The sequence below is a fragment of the Porites lutea genome, chromosome 14, assembly GCF_958299795.1.
Source record: "Porites lutea chromosome 14, jaPorLute2.1, whole genome shotgun sequence".
Lineage (NCBI taxonomy): Eukaryota > Metazoa > Cnidaria > Anthozoa > Scleractinia > Poritidae > Porites > Porites lutea.
The window spans coordinates 12,954,150-12,979,555 of record NC_133214.1 but is presented as its reverse complement, the minus strand read 5'-3'; the positions used below and the strand labels follow the sequence as shown (position 1 = coordinate 12,979,555).

Below are 25,406 nucleotides of genomic sequence, written 5' to 3'. Positions count from 1 at the left end.
TGTATGTTACGCTCTTTGTTATTGGCTTTTTTAAAACTTCTCCTCACATGAATCAAGGTTTGTCTCAACCACTTATTCACGGATTCTTGTTTTGAATAGAACAAAATCGTATCTTTCGTTTCTACATTTGCAGTATCCAATTCGTGCACTTTTGCTTTGTTAATATATCAGTAATATACGTCATGCGACTCACTGTCGTGGTTACAGTGATTGCTTAAAATCTGGGAAATCACTTAATGTCAACCTGCATCCTCTTTCTTTTTCCCTTTTCTACAGCTTTTAGCAAGGTTTGAACACTTCTCCTAGAGAAGCCGAATTCGTACTGGAGCAGAGTCAATGCTTGAGTTAACTATAAAAGTGAATCATATTGACCACCAAACTGAATCGATCAAGCTACGCCGCTGGGGAGAACACCATAACTATGAATTTCAGAACTCAGATCGACCTTCAGTTTTCAAATTGTTAAAATTAAAAAAAATAAAATAAAACACTTATGCTTCCATACTACCCCTCTCCCCACGACTTATTATTGCAACAGTGTTGCACCCAAAATGGAAAGCGATCAATCAAAGGATCTCTACTAACCTCTAGATTTTGCAAATGTTACGGTCTTGTCAACGATTCGTGACGTTCATCCGTCTTCAATTGTAGTTCTAATTCCAACGTCAAGTGACTTCACGAAAGAAAAAATGAAAATAAGTGAAAGAGTTTCGAAAGAAAGACAGCTCTAAAGAACAAGAAAAAGAGAAATACGTCATGTTTGAAACACAAGTAAATTGGTGTTTAATTGCCTAGCGAAACGTATTAGAAATCCTTAATCTTAAGTGCTAAATCTAGCGAAAAAAGACTGAAACGACATAACCAAAAATGAGGCAGATAGAAACTTATTTTAAGCATGTGATGACGTCTGAATGAAGTGAAGAATAAACCCACTTTGTTTACAAGTTATTTAAAAAATGTCTTATCCCAGACTTTTTATTGGTTTGTCAGCGTAATGATATAAGAAATATTAGTAAGTAAGGACTCACGTGCCAAATTTAAGAGTTGTAAAGTCAATTGCGATGCCAAAGCTTTTCTCCAATTATTCTCCACGCTTTGGTTTTATTGGGTGCGTCCTAGCTATAATAGACTGCAATGACAGTAAACTAGGATATCTCGTTTTAAAGCAGTCTTTTAGGAAGACGTTTAATTCTTTTAATTTTTTCATTATTATTATTACAGAACCTCTTCTGCGGCACCCAAATTAAATTAGAAACTATTCACTGAAAGAGTCTTTCCCCTATAACTGTCATCTGCTTTTGCATTCCTATACTTTGTAAATAATTCAAAAACATTTCGTCTAAGCAAGGCCCCTTTGTACTAACATCGCTGTAAGATTGCCTCTCCATGATAAGATCAATAATGCGCAAACAATGTCTACATAATCAGGGGCAGCCAACGAGAATATAGTTCAATACCACTTAAGCTTAAACATAGCTTTGATGAACGTGTTTTAGTATTTAACCGGTAGATATAGGCATATTTATATCCCCTAAAAATTTTTTATCTGTTCGGATTTCCTAGCTGAAAGTCTAGTGATCCGAAAATTATAGGGATCAAAACTTACCTTTTCGAAAATTTCAGCCAGAAAAAAGGCTCCCGAAAATTCTAGGTGACCTTTTTAGAGTAAAAATCCGTTAAAACTGGACAATTGTACCATTTCTTAGAAGTTCGAAAATCCTAGGAGAGGCAGGCAAGCAAGAAATTTTACATCAAATGTTCCGAAAGTTCTAGACCTCAAATCGTCTTCCGAACAGATATTTTCCGAAAATTAACGTTGGGTGCCCCTGACATAATCAGCTATGAGAATTAAGTATTGAAGTTAACAATTCGTTATAAAGCGCCATAATGACAAACCTTTATCAACAGCTACTCAGTCGATTTGTGCTCTTGTGTCGCGTCAAGCAGGTCTACAATTAAGGGAAAAAGAATACAGTCCGTTATTTGCTTCAGATCATTCATTCTTTCAACTAAACGGATCATTTTGCACCATACTACAAAACTCACTTCTCTATGCTGTCCGAGGAGGAACTGTAGAACTGACTCATGAACAAAACAATCTGCAACAGACAGCATGAAATAATAAAACATACAGAGAATAGATACCAATAAAGCCAAATTTGATTGATGCACATTCAGTGGTTCACTACACTTGTGACAGAAACTTCTTGTGCTATTGTGAATGGCTTTTGCATTGGACACGTTATGATGAACAAAAAATAACAATTAAAAAACCAACTTAAATTTACTGTCCTCTTTTAAGATGAGTAAATTATAGGAATCGTCAACAACTCACTTGTCAAAACATCATACACTTATAACAAATAGTAAAACCAATTCTAACAGGCTAAATAACACTACAGATAGGAATGCATGCATGTAATGCATGTAATGCATGCATGTAATGAGGGGGTTACCCATTACTATCCAACCGTGGCTTAATCCGAATTATTCACCGATTTGCATTTTAAGTTACCGTATTCCTCGAATAATAGCAAGGGGCGATTATTTCTTTTTTTCGCACACTTTTTTCGCATCACATTACACTTACACTTGACAGAGACGGAATAAAAGGGAAATCACTTAATGTCAACCTGCGTCGTCTTTCTTTTTCCCTTTTCTACAGTCTTTAGCAAGGTTTGAATACTTCTGCTAAAGAAGCCGAATTCGCACTGGAGCAGAGTCAATGTTAGAGTTAACTTTTGACAATTAAATAATAATTTCCTGTGTACAGTGTAAAAAAAGTGAATCATATTGATCACCAAACTGAATCAATCCAGCTACTCCGGTTGGCAACAACACGGAGAACACCATAACAATGAATTTCAGAACTCAGATCGACCTTCAATTTTGTTAAAATTAAAAAAAAAAGGAAAAAACAACACTTATGCTTCCATACTACCTCTCTCCCCACGACTTATTATTGCAACAGTGTCGCACCCAGAATGGAAAGCGATCAATCAAAGGATCTCTACTAACCTCTAGATTTTGCAAATGTTACGGTCTCGTCAAGGATTCGTGGCCTTCATTTGTCTTCAATTGTAGCTGTAATTCCAACGTCAACTGACTTCACCAACGAAAAAATGAAAGGAAGTGAAAGGGTTTCCAAAGAAAGACACCTCTAAAGAACAAGAAAAGAGAAACAATTCATGTTTGAGAAACACACTGTCAGGTACTTGGTGTTCAATTGTCCAGCGAAACGTTATTAGAAATCCTCCATCCTAAGAGCTAAATCGAACTAAAAAAGAACGACATAAACAAAAATGAGGCAGATAGAAACTCATTTTAAATATGTGATGACGTCTGAATGAAGTGAACAATAAACTCACTTTGTTTACAAGTTATTTCAAAAAAGTCTTATCCCAGACTTTTTATTGGTTTGCCAGCGTAATGATCTAAGAAATATTAGCTAAGTAAGAACTCACGTGCCAAAATTGAGAGTTGTAAAGTCAATTGCGATGCCAAGGCTTTTCTCGAATTATTCTCCTCGCTTTGGTTTTATTGGATGGGTCCTAGCTATCTTAGACTGCAATGACAGTAAACTAGGATATATTGTTTTAAAGCAGTCTTTTAGAAAGACGTTTAATTCTTTTATTACAGAACCTCTTCTGCGCGGCACCCAAATTAAATTAGAAACTATTCAGTCCAAGAGTCTTTCCCCTATAACTGTCATCTGCTTTTGCATTCCTATACTTCGTAAATTATTCAAAAACATTTCGTCTAAGCAAGGCCCCTTTGTACTAACATCGCTGTAGGATTGCCTGTCCATGATAAGATCAATAATGCGCAAACAATTTCTATATAATCAGCTATGAGAATTAAGTAGAGAAGTTAAAAGTTCGTTATAAAGCGCCATGATGACAAACCTTTATCAATAGCTACTCAGTCGATTTGTGTTCTTGTGTCGCGTGAAGCAGGTCTATAATTAAGGAAAAAAGAATACACGACTACGTTATTTACTTCAGATCATTCATTCTTTTAACTAGACGGATGATTTTGCACCATATCTATACTACAAAACTCACTTCTCTGTGCTGTCTGAGGAAGAACTGAAGAACTGACTCATGAACAAAATAATCTGCAACAAACAGCAAGAAATAATAAAACATGCAGAGTATAGATACTTATAAACCCAAATTTGACTGATGCACATTCAATGGTTCACTACACTTGTGACAGAAACTTCCTGTGTTATTGTAAATGGTTTTTGGGCCTATTGGACACCTTAGAAAAACATAAAAAATGATAAGAAGAAAACCAACTTAAATTTACTGTCCTCGTTTAATGTCAGTAAATGTTAGGAATCGTCAACAACTTACTTGTCAAAACATCATATACTCATAACAAATAGTAAAAACAATTCTTACAGGCTAAAGCATGCATATAATGAGGGGGTTACCCATTACTACCCAAACGTGGCTTAATCCGAATTATTCACCGATTTGCATTTTAAGTTACCGCCTTTACTCGAATTATAGCCAGGGGCGATTATTTCTTGCCACAAGTCGACCTCACAAGTTTATGCGAGCGGAGGACGAAGGACGTTTTTGAAAGGCTATGTATTGATAAGCGGGCTGCTTTGAGAAGTTTGTTAAACGGAAATATACAGTCAAAGCCGGCTTTACGGACACCCGCTTAATACGAACACCTCATTATTACGAACAGTTTGCTTTGTCAACCTGCTTAATACGGACACCTCGTTAATACAGACACTTTCTATGGCCGGCCCTCAGTATCCTTATTAACGGGGTTTGACTGTACTCGTCGGTTATTATTCTCGCCCCTAACGCTTTCTGTCCGACGGGGGAAAAGAGGCCCTGGGGATGAGAATGCTACCATAGGGGGACTCTTGTTGTTCTTGAAAACAAGGAAGTGAATGAATAATGAAGAAAACTACCGGAAGACCTTGGAGGGTGTTAGCCTGATCCAATAATTGCTAATTATAACAAAGAAGTCTTCCAGTTTCATTTAGAAAAATTGTTTCTAACTGCATCACGTGACCGAACACGTCCTATTTTGTCGAAAAATCCTCTGACTTGAATTTCCCACCAGATAGCAAACGTTTTTCCTACTATAGATCCAAACAGTGTGAACTGGCTAATATTCTTCTTGCAAAAACGGTTCCATTAAAATAGTCTTTCTCTTAGAATGACACCAGTCAAGTTACACAAACCCGTTAGACTTCACTTATTAGAGACTGTTTAGGGTCTTCAATGGTATGGAGAAAAACACATGTGGCGGAAGGTGGGAATCGTTGGTTGTGATTTTCAAACAATAGAGGAAATGATAGATCACCTGACCAGTTAGTATGGGTTTTTACTTTCCCCTTCTATCTTTACCATTTGGTCTTCCTCTTGAATGTTTCTAACAGTGTTTTTTTTTGGACAATAGTGCCAGGCCTTTAACCGTTACAGACGTTTTGTTGGCATCCTTGAGCAACCACACTAATGAATCCTCTTTAATTGTAGCCTGCGAAGCGCAGACGTATTTCCGGTCGTCGCTTCTCTCCCTCAGAAGCGTTAAATCGCGGGACGATTATGTTATTAATCCTTCTGAAGTTATTAATGTAGTGCAGGGCCCGGGTTTATTCGGAGGGAGAGAAGCGACGACCGGAAATACGTCTGCGCTTCGCAGGCTACTTTAATTGTGATTTACAGAAAAAACGAATTATTTGTTTCTGCAGGCTATGGTAACATTGTACCAAAAACAGTTCAAGGACGTCTGTTTTGCGTGCTATACGTACTTATCGGAATCCGCGGGACATGCTTGACTCTTAAAGTCGTCGGAGATTAAATAACGGAACTATTCGCAAAATTAATAGGCCTTATCACGGTTTTGTTAGCCATTTTGACGAGTAGGAAACCTTATGAGAAATTACATTGTTTGTATGAGAATCTAATGTCGAATAATTTCCGTAAAGGGCTATTCTCAAAAAAATATGAATTGTAAACTAAAGCTACACAGCAAAGGAAATTAACTAACAAATTTTGGAGGCCGTTACTGTCAAGTTCTTAAATTTCTCCTGACGCTTGGTTTAGATTTTCCATATATTTGTCTGCAATTTTCCAGGGAAATTTTAGCCGACAGGAAAAGAAATTTTTTACAGACAATTGTACAGAACATTTTTAAAGTGCTTCTAACGCATGTAACTGCATGTAACGCCCTCAAATGTTTTCAGTACAATCGTTACGACTGAAGCTTTAGTTTGCAATTTATTTTTTTTTTTTTTTGCAGAACAGCCGTTTTACGGAAATTAGATTCTCATACAAACACTGTAAAAGTCACACGGTTGCTTACTCGTCAAGATGGCTTCCAAAACCATGATAAGGTCTACTTCAGACTTGGAGAAACAAGTTTTGAAAAGACCACATACTCAAAATTAACTTAGAGCTAAAAGTTGCGTTGACAACGATTTTGGTAACTGTGCTTTGTCTACCACCATTAATGGCTCTCTTGGTTCACGTGAGACACAAGGAATGGTCATATATCAAGTGTTTTCAATTTACTTTCACGACTTTGAGTACAATTGGTTTCGGTGATAGCTTGCCGCAGTTTAAGTACAATACTGATTACTCACTTGTACTTCTGGCGTTTGTGCGTTTCGCTTTCGTATCGAGCATATTTTGCTCAATGAACAATGTGCTTGCCGAGCGGTATGGAGTTAGTGGGCGCGTTGTGCGGTCACTGCGCGAAAAGAACGCAAAGAAGTCTTCAGAAGATAAAAAAAACAGTAATAACAATAAACAATCAGCTTGTAACGGGAACGAAATAATGGTGGAAGCTTATAATGATGGCAAAAAACAGGTGCGGATCCAGAAAATTCAGAAAGGAATGGCTGAACCACTTGCCCACTTGCCAGTTATATAGATACTTTTTATTTTTCTTGGAACTTCTACAAAAATAATAGAAAACCTTCAAAGAAAAAGGGGTTGCTGCGGCCCCCCTCGGTCCACCCCTAAATTGAACAACATGCAGTCCGGCTAAAGATAGGCGACAGTAACAAACAAGAAAAAACACTTAAAATTAAATGCATATTTAAAAAGATAAGTTGCTTGAATAATGACTTCCAATTTGATAAAACTACGTGTGAGTCACGCCATACAGGGGATTTATGTCAGTTGCTGCAAAACAAGTTTACATTGGGCCGGTAAAATGCGCAATGAACGTAAACATGCATGTACAGATTTTGTTGCAAAAAGAAGAACTTATTTCTGCAACAACTATTCGCAACTTGCAACAACCTGCTGATTTCTTGCAAGATTTGAATCGTGCGTGGTAAGACGCGCAACATCCCTATTCACTAACTCGTTTTGCAGCAATGCAACAAAACAAGTTTTTGTTGCCAGTATTACAGTGTCTTATAGTGATACGAACCACCATTTGGAGTTTTGTAATAACGTTTTGTTTTCACGACATATTTAGATATTACGGAGCCTGGGAATTTAATTGCTGATGAAATTTGAAAGACGTAATGTGGCCAATTTAGCAGAAATGGTAAATGCTATCAGTGCTTTCATAAAGGCTTTCGACGCGTCTTTTAGTTGAAATATAAGAAACTCGATTCTTGACAATGGTGCCTTTTCAAAACCCATCTTTTCTTCCGAAGAAGAGGACCAGAAGAAGGTCTGTTAATACTAGTGCTCTAAATAACGCCTGGGGCCCATTATCGAGTCTTGACGACATAGTCGATCTCCAAGATTTTCTCGGAATGAAAGAGAAAAAAGTGACATTTAACAAGTGCAGGGTCAATAAAAAGTGTGTTATTGGAGATGTGTGTTCCCAGGTTGTCGTGACTCTTCAACGCCCGACAGTTTGATATCCTCAATTAGCATATTCTCTAGTAGTTGTACATCTCTTAGAAGCATCTCATTGTAAGTAAGTATTGCCAGTTTTGTATTGTAAGGAGAGTATAGTATTGTTAGTAGCGTAAGTATCTCACATTGTAAATAAGTTTTTTTTTGTAAGTAGAGTATAGTTCTGTTAGTAGCGTAAGTATCATACATTGTTTGTAAGCAAGTATTGTAAGTAAGTACCTTGCAATTGAAAAAACAAATTTAAAAAAAAAAAAAAAAAAAAGAATGCATTCATTCGCCAGTGCACATCTTCCATAACACACCTTGATTTGCCCCCCAAAAATATGCATAGGTGTTGTCTTCAATTTCTCTTGGTACAACAAATTAAAAACAAAGGATATGCAAAATGAGAAAGGGAGATAGGGGCGAGAGGGGTGGGGGGAGGGGGCAGGGTGCATCAAAAGTATGTTATTGGAGATGTACCACTGAATTGATTTGAAGATATATTAGGTACTGCCAGTATCGTATATTAAGTTAGGAGAGGTGATATAGGGTGGGGCAACGCTTATTAGAAGGAGGCGCTTAAAATCCCTCAAACACTTAGTTTTTCAAAATAACTTAGCCTATAAACGAGTGAATGGATCGCAAAGACCTCAAAGTCAGATATACACCCAGTGTATCAGTGCTATTCTTACAGAATGCAACATTTGTTCCGACTTTGATTAAGTTCTCTTTGTTTGCTTTCAACCAATCTTAAATTGTTAAAAGTTCTTTTGACTTTAGGATGTTCCTCGCCATAAATCTCTTTTCTAATGGCAAGAGACTTCTCATAGTATTCTTTAGCCTGATTGTACAGACCAAGATCACTGTAAACAGTTCCCAGGTTGTTGTAACTTTGCGCTACGTCACCATGGTGTTCACCATAAATCTCTTTTTTAATGGCAAGAGACTTCTCATAGTATTCTTTAGCCTGATAGTACTGACCAAGGTTTCTGTAAGCATTTCCCAGGTTGTTGTAACTCGCCGCCACGTCACCATGGTGTTCACCATAAATCTCTTTTCTAATGGCAAGAGACTTCTCATGGTATTCTTTAGCCTGATCATACTGACAAAGGTCACTGTATACAAGTCCCAGGTTGTTGTAACTTGCCGCAACGTCACCATGGTGTTCACCATAAATCTCTTTTCTAATGGCAAGAGACTTCTCATGGTATTCTTTAGCCTGATTGTACTGACCAAGGTTTCTGTAAACATTTCCCAGGTTGTTGTAACTTGCCGCTACGTCACCATGGTGTTCACCATAAGTCTCTTTTCTAATGACAAGAGACTTCTCATGGCATTCTTTAGCCTGATTGTACTGACCAAGGTTTCTGTAAACATTTCCCAGGTTGTTGTAACTTGCCGCTACGTCACCATGGTGTTCACCATAAGTCTCTTTTCTAATGGCAAGAGACTTCTCATGGTATTCTTTAGGCTGATTGTACTGACCAAGGTCACTGTAAACAAGTCCCAGGTTGTTGTAACTTTGCGCTACGTCACCATGGTGTTCACCATAAATCTCTTTTTTAATGGCAAGAGACTTCTCATGGTATTCTTTAGCCTGATTGTACTGACCAAGGTCACTGTAAACAAGTCCCAGGTTGTTGTAACTTTGCGCTACGTCACCATGGTGTTCACCATAAATCTCTTTTTTAATGGCAAGAGACTTCTCATGGTATTCTTTAGCCTGATTGTACTGACCAAGGTCACTGTAAACAAGTCCCAGGTTGTTGTAACTTTGCGCTACGTCACCATGGTGTTCACCATAAATCTCTCTTTTAATGGCAAGAGACTTCTCATTGTATTCTTTAGCCTGATAGTACTGACCAAGGTCACTGTAAACAAGTCCCAGGTTGTTGTAACTTTGCGCTACGTCACCATCGTGTTCACCATAAATCTCTTTTTTAATAGTAAGAGACTTCTCATAGTATTCTTTAGCCTGATTGTACTGACCAAGGCTTTTGTAAACATTTCCCAGGTTGTTGTAACTTGCCGCTACGTAACCATGGTGTTCCCCATAAATCTCTTTTCTAATGGCAAGAGACTTCTCGTGGTATTCTTTAGCCTGATTGTACTGACCAAGGTTTGTGTAAACATTTCCAGGTTGTTGTAACTCGCCGCTACGTCACCATGGTGTTCACCATAAATCTCTTTTCTCATAGTAAGAGAGTTCTCATGGTATTCTTTAGCCTGATTGTACTGACCAAGGTTTATGTAAAGACTTCCCAGGTTGTTGTAACTTGCCGCTACGTCACGATGGTGTTCACCATAAATCTCTTTTGTAATAGCAAGAGACTTCTTATGGTATTCTTTTGCCTGACAGAACCTCCCAAGTTGGCAATGAACATTGCCGCGTTTACCAAAATGTTTCGCCTTTTGCAATTTATCATCTTGAGTGTCACTTAGATACATTATAAAATCAGAGGATAAAGTTGAGAAAAGGTACGCATCCGATAAATTACTCTGGCGCAAACAAACTTCAGTAATAAGGGTAAGAAACGAAACTAAATTGCCAGGAGTAATTACCGGTAGTAATGTATTAAGCACTGATTGTTCTTCATTAACCATTTTAGTTCTGATTAACTGAAATAACACTTTACAATGACTGACAATTCTCCTCAGCTTTCCGAAGGCCTGGGCACTAGCAAGTAGAAGATTCCGGTTTTCTTTCATTAATGAATGAAAAGTCCTAACAGCAACAGAAAAGCACTCAGCTTCATGGGTCACGTCCAGGAAAGTTGTTATAGCGGAGTTTACCACTTCATGAACAACATTATGTACTCTTAAGTAAGTGGGCGTGTCGTCTTTGTCATACAGGCAAGTCATCATGGTGGATTTCAGAATTTTTGCTCTAATCAACGCTTCTGTTTGATGTTTTGTGCGAAATTTAACAAAGTCAACAGCAGCTGCAATAGGTAGGGACTCAGATGCGCACAACGAAAATAAAGAAAATACTTCACAAAGAACTTCGTCGCTTTCCAAAGCTCGAGTTATTGCCATTTTGATGGCAGTAGTCATTGTTTTGGGATATGCTCTGTTTTGTTTCGCAAAAAACGCCTCCCCGGCTTCGCGTCCCTCGCTGTTAAACGTTTCCAGGTATTTTGTCCAACTATAATTAGGGGTACCATAGCTGACAATAGTTTGTACGTAGACTGCAGCAGCTGCCAAGGCAAGTGGCTGATACTCGAGAACTTCAGCAACCTTCTCAGCTTGTTGTTGATTCGAAATTTGGGACACTTCTCTTAAAAGGTCTACTGCATCATCTGGGTGCATTCCTTTACTGAGAGACTCATGGTAAGTATGAGGGGAATTGAAGGGTATTGACTGAGTATCTTGAGTAGTTACTAGCATCTGACCATGACGCCATTCTTCACTGGCGGTTGGAGGCAGATAACTACGAACCATGGATAGGTCAACAACATTTTCCACAATAATCAGCCAGGCAGAAAATTGTTTCACCTTTGGAGCAATAAAACGCATCAAATGTTGAATTTTTTCACCTGAGTCGACCTTCGAGGAGGTTGCTAGGTTGGTCAGAGCGTATTCCGTAACTCCCAGTTGTTTAGCTAGATTGAAATAGGAGTTGGCAAGTGAGTTAAGGGTTTCTGCATTCAGAGTTGAAACAAATGTTAGACCTTCGTCTTCTCGCAAACTTTTGTCATAGACTTCCTGTCCCACTTGACGAGCTAATTGACTTTTGCCAGAACCCGGAATTCCTGACAAATAAATGGTGCTGATGGCTCCTTTGCTTTCATTATAAAGTTCCTCGAGCTTGTTCTTGATTCTTGTGACATCGTTGGAACGTATGGTGATTTGGTGTGATAGCTTGAATGTAAGACTACAGAAAGACTCGACTTTAGAATCGATTTCCTTAATGAAGGTTTCTGCTTCTTCCTGCTTGGTCTGTAATTTGTCTTGGGTCAATTGGAATTCGGAGTTTAGATTTTTAACTTCTTCATCTTTCGCTTTTAAATCAGCTTTAAGTCCATCAGCCTTTAGCTTTAAGCTTTTTACTTCTGCTATCGGAAAGCTGCTCTGGTTCTTAACATCCTCGATTTCATCAGTTGAGAGTTTCACTCTTGCTACATAATTTTGGAATTCAGCATCAGTAAGTTCAACCTCGTTTATGTGAGCGATGTCGTTTCGTACCTGTCGAAGATCGTCGACCTCTTTTCTGATTGTCGAACACAGAGTGGTGCCAATACTATCCGAGAACAATATCGCAAAAAGTAGACAACTGCAGTCCCACTCTGCTGTGTTTCCCTTTTGTATTGTCGCAAAATATCGAGCATTCTTTTTGCGACTTTTCCCCGTTTCGTTGTTGTAGAAATCGCTGCCATTTTGTGGAATGTCTTTCCATTCCCCAAATGGAAAGACATTCTTGTTTGAAGACTTTCCGAAGTCCTTCGGGAACCAAGTTGAAGGCGATATAACATATTCTGAAATAGTTTAACTGTTGTGGAGTATATTCCATTTTGAATTGGGATCTAGTAAAAAGATTAGCGAAAGAATAAAATCAGACTAAAAACCGCTACCCCTTCCAATAAATCCTAAATCGAAACGCCCCCCCCCCCCCCCCCCCGCGTTACTCATTGACTGATTTTTGGCTTTCGTCATGCATGAAACAAAAGGGTGGAGCAAAATATAGGCAACAAAAATATACTTACGCTTTTTTATCTTATAGCTCCATGAAATTGTAGAAATGAGTTTGTTGGCCTGTTAGCCTGTAGGAAAGAATAGTGAAAGGGAAAACGCGCTTCAATGTTAAGTTTACCTTGCCTCCGCCCAATCCCCCGATGTTAATGCCCATTATAATCTAATTCATTTGTAACTTGGGTGATAACGGTCACACTCCGGATACCCTGCGAGCAGAGGCTAGATTTTCGCGGTATGAGGTGGCGTACGAAAAGTAGCCTCTGCCGACAACTGTTCAAATCCGTCCAGAAACCTGGACGAATAAATTTAAAAAACGGGTTTTTACCTTTTCTCGACTGGTTTAAAACATTATGTGACATCTTGCCTTGCGTCGGTAGGTACGTGGTGTAAGCATCATATAGTGGTTCCCCGCTAGTTAATATATGGTATACATTGTTCTCCATAGCTTTACATAGCCCTACATAGCCATACGTAGCCATACATAGCCATAACCAGACATACATACCCCTACTTTTAAATACATAGCCAGACACAGCCATGCATAGCCCTAAATAGCCATACATATGCCTACCTAGCCATACATAGCCGTAAATAGCCATACACAGCCCTACATAGCCATACACATCCCTACATAGCCCTACATGGCGATACATAGCCATACATAGCCATACACAGCAATACATAGCCCTAGGTAGACCTACATAGCCCTACATAGCCATACATAGCCATACATAGCCGTACATAGCCATACATAGCCATACATTACCACACATAGCCATACACGGCCATACATAGCCCTACATAGCCATACATAGCCCTACATAGCCATACATAGCCATACATAGCCATACATAGTCCTACATAGCCATACATAGCCCTACGTAGCGATACATAGCACTACATAGCCAAACACAGCCATACATAGACCTACAAAGCGATACATAGCCATACATAGCCCTACATAGCCCTACATAGCCATACATAGCCATACAAAGCCCTACATACCCCTACATAGCCATACATAGCCCTAAATAGCCATACACAGCCATACATAATCCTACATAGACCTACATAGCCCTACATAGCCATACATTGCCCTACATAGCCCTACATAGCCATACAGAGCCATACTAGCCCTACATAGCCCTATATAGCCATATATAGCCCTACATAGCCATACATAGCCATACACAGCCCCACATAGCCATACACATCTCTACATAGCCCTTCATAGCCATACATAGCCATACACAGCAATACATAGCCCTACATAGACCTACATAGCCCTACGTAGCCATACATAGCCATACATAGCCATACACAGCAATACAAAGCCATACATAGCCAACATAACGACACATAGCCATACACAGCCATACATAGCCCTACATATGCACCTATCAATGCAAATCCCGTGGGGGGGAGTGCGGGCAAGGGGAGGGGATTTGATGCCTGGGACTATCCCCGCTATCGGACTTTTGATCGTGCGAAGCGACCCCGGGGTCGAGACATTTAACTTTGACCGACAGAAGCCTGGTATCAATTCAGAAACAGTTACCAAGTCCGTCCCTCGAGGCTTCCTGAAAGTCACGTTGTTGGAGAAAGGTATGAACTTTAAATTTGTTTTAATCGCCATAATCCGATACTTTAAACTGTCATCTAAACAGATAATGTCTATTTTGAGAAAGTTTTTATCTTCAAGTTCCCATCTGATTGTAAAACTCGATTGAAATCGAATTCCACCATGAAAGTCAGAGGATTTTTTATGGGTCACTGATCCGACCTGTTCCGACATGTTGAGCAGATGTTATAAAGCATTTTAAGTTTTATTAATATTATATAGCACGGTCAATCTTCCTGGAGTGATTTTGTTGTTCAAGATAAGGGATGCTAGTGGAGAGAGAAAATACTTAATTACAACGAGTAATTTAATGGAGCTTCCGTTAACCGTAAATAAAAGAAGTAACAACGTGTTTGAAATGTTCTTTTATTCGTTTTATATAGTATTATAGCATTGTTTGTTTAGATTTTTTCCCCTGGGGTGGGGGCTTTTTTGACACTTTTGATTGACCTTTCGTTTCCCACCCTGGGGAATTTGATCGAAAAATTTTCATTTTCAAAAATTTGTCAAATCCCCAGCCCTTGCCCGCACTCCCCCCCCCCCCCCCCCACGGGGTTTACATTGATAGGTGCAATAGTCGTACATAGCAATACATAGCCATACATAGCCCTACATAGCCATACATAGCCCTACATAGCCATACATAGCCCTAAATAGCCATACACAGCCATACATAGTCCCACATAGACCTACAGACCCATACATAGCCCTAAATAGCCCTACATAGCCATACATAGTCCTAAATAGCCATATATAGCCATACACATCCTTATATAGCCATCGTAGCCATACACAGCCATACACAGCCATACATAACCCTAAAGAGCCATACATGACCCTACATAGCCATAAATAGACATACATAGCCATACATAGCCCTACATAGCCAAACATAGCCATACATACTCTACATAGACCTAAATAGACCTACATAGCCATACATAGCCCTACATAGCCATACACAGCCATACATAGTCCCACATAGACCTACATAGCCATACATAGCCTTACATAGCACTACATAGCCCTACATAGCCCTAAATAACCATACATCGCCATACACAGCCATACACAGCCCTACATAGCCCTACATAGGCATACATAGCCATACACAGCCATACATAGCCCTACATATCCATAGATAGCCATACATAGCCATACATAGCTATATATAGCCCTACATAGCCATACATAGCCATTCATAGCCCTCCACATCCTTACATAGCCCTACATAGCCATACATGGCCCTACATAGCCATACATAGCCATACATAGCCGTACATAGCCAAACATAGCCATACATACCCTACATAGACCTACATAGACCTACATAGCCATACATGGCCCTACATAGCCATACATAGCACTACATAGCCCTACATAGCCCTAAATAACCATACATCGCCATACACAGCCATACACAGCCCTACATAGCCCTACATAGGCATACATAACCATACACAGCCATACATAGCCCTACATATCCATAGATAGCCATACATAGCCATACATAGCCGTACATAGCCATACATAGCCCTACAGAGCCCTAAATTGCCATACATAGCCATGCATAGCCCTACATTGCAATACGTAGCCATACATAGCCCTACATAGACCTTCACAGCCCTACGCAGCCATACATAGCCTTACATAGCCATACATAGCCATACATAGCCCTACACAGCTATACATAGCCATACATAGCCATCCATAGCCATACATAGCCATACATAGCCATACATAGCCCTACACAGCCATACATAGCAATACATAGGCATACATAGCTCTACATAGCCATACATAGCCCTACATAGCCCTACATAGCCGTACATAGCCCTACATAGCCATGCATAGCCATTCATAGCCCTACATAACCATACATAGCTCTACATAGCCATGCATAGCCATAAATAGCCCTACATAGACCTATATAGCCCTACACAGCCATACATAGCCCTACACAGCCATACATAGCCATACATAGCCATACATAGCGATACATAACCCTACATAGCCATACATAGCCATTCATAGCCCTACATAGCCACACACATCCTTACATTGCCCTACATAGCCATACATAGCCATACATAGCCATACACATCCTTACATAGCCCTACATAGCGATACATGGCCCTACATAGCCATACATAGCCATATATAGCCGTACATAGCCAAACATAGCCATAAATACCCTACATAGACCTACATAGACCTACAGAGCCCGACATGGCCCTACATAGCCATACATAGCACTACATAGCCCTACATAGCCCTAAATAACCATACATCGCCATACACAGCCATACACAGCCCTACATAGCCCTACATAGGCATACATAGCCATACACAGCCATACATAGCCCTACATATCCATAGATAGCCATACATAGCCATACATAGCTATACATAGCCCTACATAGCCATACATAGCCCTACATAGCCATACATAGCCATACATAGCCGTACATAGCCATACATAGCCCTACATAGCCCTAAATTGCCATACATAGCCATACATAGCCCTACATAGCCATACATAGCCTTACATAGCCATACACATCCTTACATAGCCCTACATAGCCATACATAGCCATACATAGCCATACACATCCTTACATAGCCCTACATAGCGATACATGGCCCTACATAGCCATACATAGCCATACATAGCCGTACATAGCCAAACATAGCCATACATACCCTACATAGACCTACATAGACCTACCGAGCCATACATGGCCCTACATAGCCATACATAGCACTACATAGCCCTACATAGCCCTAAATAACCATATATCGCCATACACAGCCATACACAGCCCTACATAGCCCTACATAGGCATACATGGCCATACACAGCCATACATAGCCCTACATATCCATAGATAGCCATACATAGTCATACATAGCTATACATAGCCCTACATAGTCATACATAGCCCTACATAGCCATACATAGCCATACATAGCCGTACATAGCCATACATAGCCCTACATAGCCCTAAATTGCCATACATAGCCATACATAGCCCTACATAGCCATACATAGCCATACATAGCCTTACATAGCCATACACATCCTTACATAGCCTTACATAGCCATACATAGCCATACATAGCCATACACATCCTTACATAGCCCTACATAGCGATACATGGCCCTACATAGCCATACATAGCCATACATAGCCGTACATAGCCGAACATAGCCATACATACCCTACATAGACCTACATAGACCTACATAGCCATACATGGCCCTACATAGCCATACATAGCACTACATAGCCCTACATAGCCCGAAGTAACCATACATCGCCATACACAGCCATGCACAGCCCTACATAGCCCTACATAGGCATACATAGCCATACACAGCCATACATAGCCCTACATATCCATAGATAGCCATACATAGTCATACATAGCTATACATAGCCCTACATAGTCATACATAGCCCTACATAGCCATACATAGCCATACATAGCCGTACATAGCCATACATAGCCCTACATAGCCCTAAATTGCCATACATAGCCATACATAGCCCTACATAGCCATACATAGCCATACATAGCCTTACATAGCCATACACATCCTTACATAGCCCTACATAGCCATACATAGCCATACATAGCCATACACATCCTTACATAGCCCTACATAGCGATACATGGCCCTACATAGCCATACATAGCCATACATAGCCGTACATAGCCGAACATAGCCATACATACCCTACATAGACCTACATAGACCTACATAGCCATACATGGCCCTACATAGCCATACATAGCACTACATAGCCCTACATAGCCCGAAGTAACCATACATCGCCATACACAGCCATGCACAGCCCTACATAGCCCTACATAGGCATACATAGCCATACACAGCCATACATAGCCCTACATATCCATAGATAGCCATACATAGCCATACATAGCCATACATAGCCGTACATAGCCATACATAGCCCTACATAGCCCTAAATTGCCATACATAGCCATGCATAGCCCTACATAGCAATACGTAGCCATACATAGCCCTACATAGACCTTCACAGCCCTACGCAGCCATACATAGCCTTACATAGCCATACATAGCCATACATAGCCATACATAGGCCTATACAGCCATACATAGCCATAGATAGGCATACATAGCTCTACATAGCCATTCATAGCCCTACATAGCCCTACATAGCCATACATAGACCTACATAGCCATACATAGCCATTCATAGCCCTACATAACCATACATAGCTCTACATAGCCATACATAGCCATACATAGCCCTACATAGACATACATAGCCATACATGGCCCTACCTTGCCATACATAACCCTACATAGCCATACATAGCCATTCATAGCCCTACATAGCCCTACATAGCCCTACATAGCCTCACATAGCCATACATAGCCCTATACAGCCATACATAGCCCTACATAGGCATACATAGCCCTACATAGCCATACATAGCGCTACATAGCCATACATAGCCTTACATAGGCTCACATAGCCATTGTAGCGTCCACTCATAGCTACTTGAAACTGTACTTTAATCAGTTGTTCACTTGCTAGTTCGTTTGTAATCTGCACATAACTTGTATTCATTCCATTCACAAATTGCACGTGAAATAGAAAGATTCGCTGAAATAACAACAACGCGACTATTACAATGATGATATTGACCGAATAACCGAAAATACTGCATACTTACAAGTTATTCTGCCTTCTTAATTGAAAGGAAAACTTGTCCTAACGAAACGACAGTATAACTCTATAACAAAACATGTGCTTTTTCGTGGGAAAGAGCGCCCGCGATATTTTGTGTGCGGTCACCGAAGACCACACCATATAACGTTTATTTTCTGTCTCTTACACGCTCCCCCCCGAAAGACGACTGGGGAGTCTTTCTACTTTAGCACAAACTAGTACTGAGCGTACAAAAAACTAGTCGAAACTATCCGATCAGTACAAAGTTCCTCAAAAGTTCCCTCAGTTATCTTAACCTTTCGGAACAGTTCAGACACTTCTTCGGTGCCCTTCCTACACACATGAACTGGTAGCTTCAAAGAGGTTTTGGCCGCTGTTCCAAGCCACCTAGTAACTGCTCTTCCAATAGACAGAGCTTCCGGACATCTCTGCGGTACACTCCGTCCGCTGTTCTGACGACAACTTGGCGTACCATGCCTTCGCTATCAGGAAAGGTTTGCTCGACCAAGCTCTTTGGCCACTGACCCCGGGACAAATTCTTGTCTGCAAGCAACACTAAATCTCCTACTATAAAGTTTGGCTTAGGTTGTAACCACTTCTGGCGTTCTTGGAGCGTCAGCAGATATTCCCTTGTCCACCTCTGCCAAAATTCATTTGCGAGAAGGTGAACGTGCTTCCATCTGGCTTTGAATCGATCTGACTCATCGAATAAATCTGGGGATGAAGACGGGTTTCGGCGCAACAGAAGGATATGGTTCGGCGTCAGTGCTTCCAAATCCTTTGGATCATCAGAGACCGACGTGATTGGCCTGTCATTCAAAATCTTCTCTACTTCAATGAGGAATGTTCTCAGGGTTTCTTCGTCTACGAGGGGTTCTCCCACCATAGAATGAAGGATCCTTCTGATAGACCGTATAAGTCTCTCCCATACGCCGCCTTGGTGACTGGCCGCGGGTGGGTTAAATTTCCACTCAATTCCTCTCCTGGTCAACTTCAACTGAATCTTCTCCTGATCCCACACCTTTAAAGCGTTGACGACGTCCAATTCAGCTCCTCTAAAATTAGTACCGTTGGCACTTGCCAAGAACTTGCTTTATCGTGGAAACTGCATTCACGATCCAATAGCGCTGCCTAATTTCGGCCAGAACTCAGACACGGGGTGCTTTGCTGGCAGTATCATCGGGTGCTTGGCATCATATGGCAAACTCGAGTGATTCAATCTTCCGCCGACACGTATGATTCCTTCATCTTCGAATGGCTTAAGTCTGGCTAGTCTGCCTTTGATGACTGTTTCACTTTTCTCATCAGTAAACGACTGTTCCTGGACGAACTTCACAATTTTCTTCTCCGCTTTGTCCACGTCATGGATCGATAAGGTTTTAGGACTATACTTCACACCTCTATCTTTGTCGTTCTGGCACTGGGACTGCATCGGTCTGTTGAAGGCTCTACATAACCACCCAACTATTCTTCTCAATCGATCCCACGACGAATATCGTTGGAACAAAATGCTCCAGAAATCCGCATGAACTGTGGATGCTCCAACAGTGACTTTCTCCTTTTTCACTCCTTCGTCTGTATCTAGGAGGTCTCCCAATTCCTCTGGAGGCTGCGGGGGCCAATCTTCAACTTCTCTCCACAAGAATTCTGGACCACGGCGCCACCTTTCCAGTTTTCCAGTCTCCAAGGCCTTGATCCCTCGGGAAGCATAATCCGCGGGATTGAGCTCTGATCGTACATGCCGCCACTGCCCTGGATCTGATTCTTGACGTATGACAGCTACCCGGTTTGCGACGAAGGTTACAAATCTTCGTACTTCATTGGCAATGTACTTGAGAACTATCATAGAGTCAGTCCAGTAAGTCACACTGTTAATCTTCAGTCTTCCTTCTAACTCTCTCGTTATGACCTTGTTGACTTTCGTTGCTAGAGTAGCCGCTGTCAACTCCAGCTTTGGTACTGTTACAGCACTTTTCAAGGGTTTCACGCGAGACTTCCCCATTACGAAACAGCAATGAATTTGCCCCTGACTGTTAACAAGACGTAAATAAGAGGCTGTCCCATAACCATGCTCTTGGCATGCGTCCGCGAAATGATGAAGCTCTACATGTTTCACTTCACCGAAGTCCTTTGGCTTAAAACATCGAGGAATACTGAATCCTTGCAAGCTCATAAGCTCTTCTCTCCAACTCTTCCAACGTTCACACAATTCTCTTGGGAGCTTCTCATTCCAATCCAACTTTAGTTTGCACAATTCCTGATTCATTTCTCTTCCAGGTAAGAGTAGGGGGCTGGCGAATCCGAGCGGGTCATACACCGTTGCAATAGATGATAAGACACCTTTCCGATTCTCTGGACGCTCCTTGTCATTCACAACAAAGTCAATGGTGTCATGTTCAACATTCCAGTGGATTCCTAGTGCTCTATCTATAGGCAAACTTTCTGATTTCAAATCTAAACTCTTAATGGTGGGTGCTCTTTCCTCCACCGGGAACGCTGACAACACGCTGCGAGAATTGGAAATCCATTTTGTCAATTCAAAGCCTCCTCTCGCAAGTAACTCCTGTAGCTGCTTACTGACTTGTACTGCACGTTCTGAATCAGCAAAGGATTTAAGCAAGTCATCTACGTAGAAATCCTTAAGCACGGCGTCAACTGCATCTTGGGAGAAGTCTTTCTCATTATCCTTAGCCGTCTTTCTCAGGGCGTATCCTGCTACGCTCGGCGAGGACTTGCTCCAAAAATGTGCACGAGCATTTGGTAAGTCTTCGGTCCCTTTGACAGGTCACCATTCGGCCACCATAAATAACACAACGCTCCACGATCTTCTGGTGCTACGAAGACCTGGTGAAACATTCTCTTAATATCTGCCGTAACTGCAACGTCATCTACTCGGAATCTCAGGATCACTCCTATCAGGGTGCTGGTGTTTTCAGGGCCTCTCAAAAGTTGCTCATTCAAAGACGTTCCACCACTCCTTGAGGCACAATCAAACACTACCCGCGGTTCTTCGGGTTTTCTAGGATGCCACACCGCGTGATGAGGAAGGTACCATAGCGGCTTAAGCACTGGGACTTCGTCATCAGGTACCCGTCGTGATGCTCCCTCGGTCAGGTACTTGTCCATTACGCCACTGTACTTTCGGTGGAAAACTGGATCCTTCCGCATCTTTCTCTCTAGCCAACTTAACCTGCTTGTGGCCGTCGACAGACTCTCAGGAAGGTCAGGCTTCTCTTGGCGGAAAGGAAGCTTAAGCTGATAGTGTCCGTTCACTAAGGTCGCTGACTGATCCATAAGTTCCTGTGCTTTACTGTCCTCAACAGACATGCCTTCCTCAGCATTGGCATCAGCTTCGACAAATTCCTCATCATACATGCGCTCTAGCTGAACGCTTAAGCTATCTTGGCCAGTGCGAGTAAAGTTTATGTGAACACGGTCCTTAACGGTTTCTCCAATCGGGCCGTGGACTGTCCACCCAAGGGGCGTCCTCACTGCAACAGGTTCGCCTTGGTCTCCTTCTTTCCGATCTAACTGCTTGTCAATCAGGTCTGGGCGATCGTTTCCTATCAAAATTGTCACTTTCTTATCTCCTGTTTCGGGTAAGCTAACGTCACAAAGATGAGGCCAACGCTTAATATCCTCGTTTGTGGCCATTTGTCGTGCTGAAACGGGAAGATTGCTTGTAGTCAAGACGTTTTCGAGTCGGAACTTTGCATCTCCTTCTAACGATTCAATTTCTAACTGGACTTCATGACCATGTCTTAGCTCCCCGTCCGCACAGTTGGTGGTGGTCATAGTATAGCTGATTGGCTTCATATCCGTTACACCTATTTCACGCGCCAAACTATCTAGACAGAGCGAGGCGTCTGAACCGCTGTCTAGGAAAGCGTGCGTTATGATCTCTCTGGCCCCTCCCAGACATCTAATCTTGACTGGAACTACCTTAAAGCATACTCTGGGTCTGCCCGCTTCGAGCGCAGCAACCGTCACCAGATCCTGTTCCCTTGCACTTGCCATCGAAGGGCTGCTATCCTTCGTGTTGGGCGCTTGCACATTGCTACTGTTCGCTGAACCTTCCACCGCATTACTGCTGGGATTTCTAGGGTTCTTTTCATCAACGCTCTCCGACGGGAAATGTAGCAGGTAGTGGTGATCCTTGCCGCAACCTGATATTCGGCAGGTGAATCCCCTATCACATTGTTTCGCAGTATGTCCTTGGTCAAGACAAAGCTTACAAAGTCCACGTTGACGAACAGTCTTTAGACGGTCATTCAATGAGGCACTTCTGAACTTTCGGCACCTCCAAACATTGTGAGGTCCGGAACACTGAGCACACTTCCAAGGGGGCCTTGGTGATGTTTTCTGGCTTAGGCAGTTCTGGTCAGTTTGAGTCGCAAGGGTAGTTAACTTAGGAGGCGGATCCTTTATCTTGTTTGGTTCCTTTTTTTCTCGGTTACCATGAGAAGAGGACCCTAATTCTTGCCCGTATCTATTGTTTATACGATCTGCAACTCTTCGAACAAATTCAACAAAGTCCGCAAAGTCCGCTCGACCTTTTCGCTTGATGAGATCTCCTGCTTTATCCACCCACTTCCCTTTCAGGCCCTCATCAGGGAGCTTTCGCATCAACGAGATTATGACATCTTCGTTGTCTAACCGACTCACGTAGTTGTGACCCATACTGGTCAGGACCCTCCTAGCATCTTCCAGTCGCCTTACAAACTCCATGAGAGTCGTCGCATCTGCTTTCCGCACTTGAATTTCTCTCAGTTTCTTCATGTGGGCTTCTACTATCATGTGAGGCTGGCCAAAGTTCTCGCTAAGAGTTCTCCAGGCTTCTGTGTACCTTTCACCCACTGTCAAATTAACACAACTCCTAATTGCTTCTTTAGCTTTGCCTGAGCACTGAGCTAAAAGGCGTGTCAGTCTTTGAGACTCATCAGACACCTGGTTCTCAATATTGTCTCTAAAGTTCGTAACGAACTCCACATACTCCAAAGGGTCTCCACTGAATTTCATCAACTCTACTTTCGGTAAGGATGGCCCTTGCTTGATTGCTTCGGCAACTGCCACCCAAGGATCAGGTTGCATGCGTGACTGCGGACTAGCTTGCTGCTCAAAAGGAGGGGCTGAATAAATGTACGTTGATGTGGATTGCTGAGGAGTGTTGGCAGGATAGAACTCGGTTGCTGATGCATCTAAACCTACAGTTCGTGGACTACAAGACCATGTAGGCATTCCTGGTGATTGGTGCATCGACATTGGTGATGCCGCAACAGCTGTGGATGTTGCCCTTGGCAAATTAAAACGAGGTACATAACTGATAGGCGTGCTGAACTTAGTACAATTAATTGAAGCCTGGGTAGTTAAACTACTAGAACTCGTCTTGTGAATTGCAACTCTTCCTACGTTTGGACCAGAAGTCGTGACCGCTGACCCTGATGCTACGTAACTCGCAGTCACCAATGATGAAAGTGAAGTTTGGGCAATATCTTGTGCTGAAGATGTTTGCATTTTTCCATTGTCAACAACTGGCTGGGATTCTGAAGAGGGTGTGGCACCACCCGTAACAGGCTGTGACAAATGCCCCTTCGCAGGAGGATAATTGGCACTATGCTCTTTTAAGTAATCATTCATCCCATCCTTCGCTTCATTCTCTTCGCCGCGCTCCAGCAATAAGTCAATTTCCGCCTGCTCCATCTTAGTTTTAGCACTCAACAGCTCTAATTTCCTGTTTAACTCTGCTTTACTTCTTTCTACTTCTTCTAATTTGCGTTCTAGTTCCTGCTTTTCCTTTAGGGTCTGCACTTCCAATTTAGCTTCTACTGCCACCCTTCTCTTCTCTTTAACACTGCTTCTATTTGACACACAACTTCTCTCGCTCTGGTCAGACCCATGGCTCAATCCAGATTCAGAAGGAGGGGTACCTACTCCCTTTTCCCTCCACTGATTTATGAGGATTTCTAATCGTAATTTCATTTCTCGTTCATTCTGATAACTGTCAATAATAAATTGTTTTTTCTCTTCATCATCTTCAAAGCTGAAGTAATTATCATGACTGACAACAAAGTTACGAAATGCTTCTTCATACCTGTCAATCTCGGCTTCCACTCCACTTATCTGTGTGCTAGGGCTTAAAATCAATTCTTGTACACAATTTCGCCGTTTCCGCAGTTCTCCAAGATACCAGTTTCGCTGACGCTTCGCATGAACCGCTTTCTCGACTCGAACTTCCAATTCATCTATTCTTTTGTTCGGCTCCCTTAATCTAACAGGCCTGGAACTACTGCCTTGTTCTACTGGATCCTCGCCATAGAAACCAAATTCCACGTTTCCACTTGTTAATGATTGCCCTACTTGCTCTAATCCACCATTCTCATCACCTTGGAACGTGCGCTGAGGCGATTTCTCTGTTGGCGCCGAATCGGGAACATTTTCCTTCTGTGGAGTCACGTGAGTCGCTGCTTCCTCGTGTCCACCTTTCTTAGCACCACTTTTCGATTTCTTGCTCTTCGAATTCTTGCCAGTCAT

The 25,406-nt window shown here is 41.7% G+C and overlaps 1 protein-coding gene and 1 pseudogene across 1 annotated transcript; both read right to left on the bottom strand.

Annotated features, from left to right (window-relative positions):
• Positions 1–3,244: 3,244 nt before the first annotated feature.
• Positions 3,245–12,352, bottom strand: LOC140923952 (uncharacterized; annotated as a pseudogene).
• A 6,878-nt stretch (positions 12,353–19,230) lies between these two features.
• Positions 19,231–25,406, bottom strand: LOC140923951 (uncharacterized). The gene is made up of 3 exons (XM_073373967.1): positions 21,698–25,406; positions 19,991–21,650; positions 19,231–19,930 (listed from the first exon to the last, which is right to left on the bottom strand). Exons 1-3 carry the CDS (start codon positions 25,404–25,406, stop codon positions 19,231–19,233), a joined length of 6,069 nt encoding a protein of 2,022 aa, XP_073230068.1.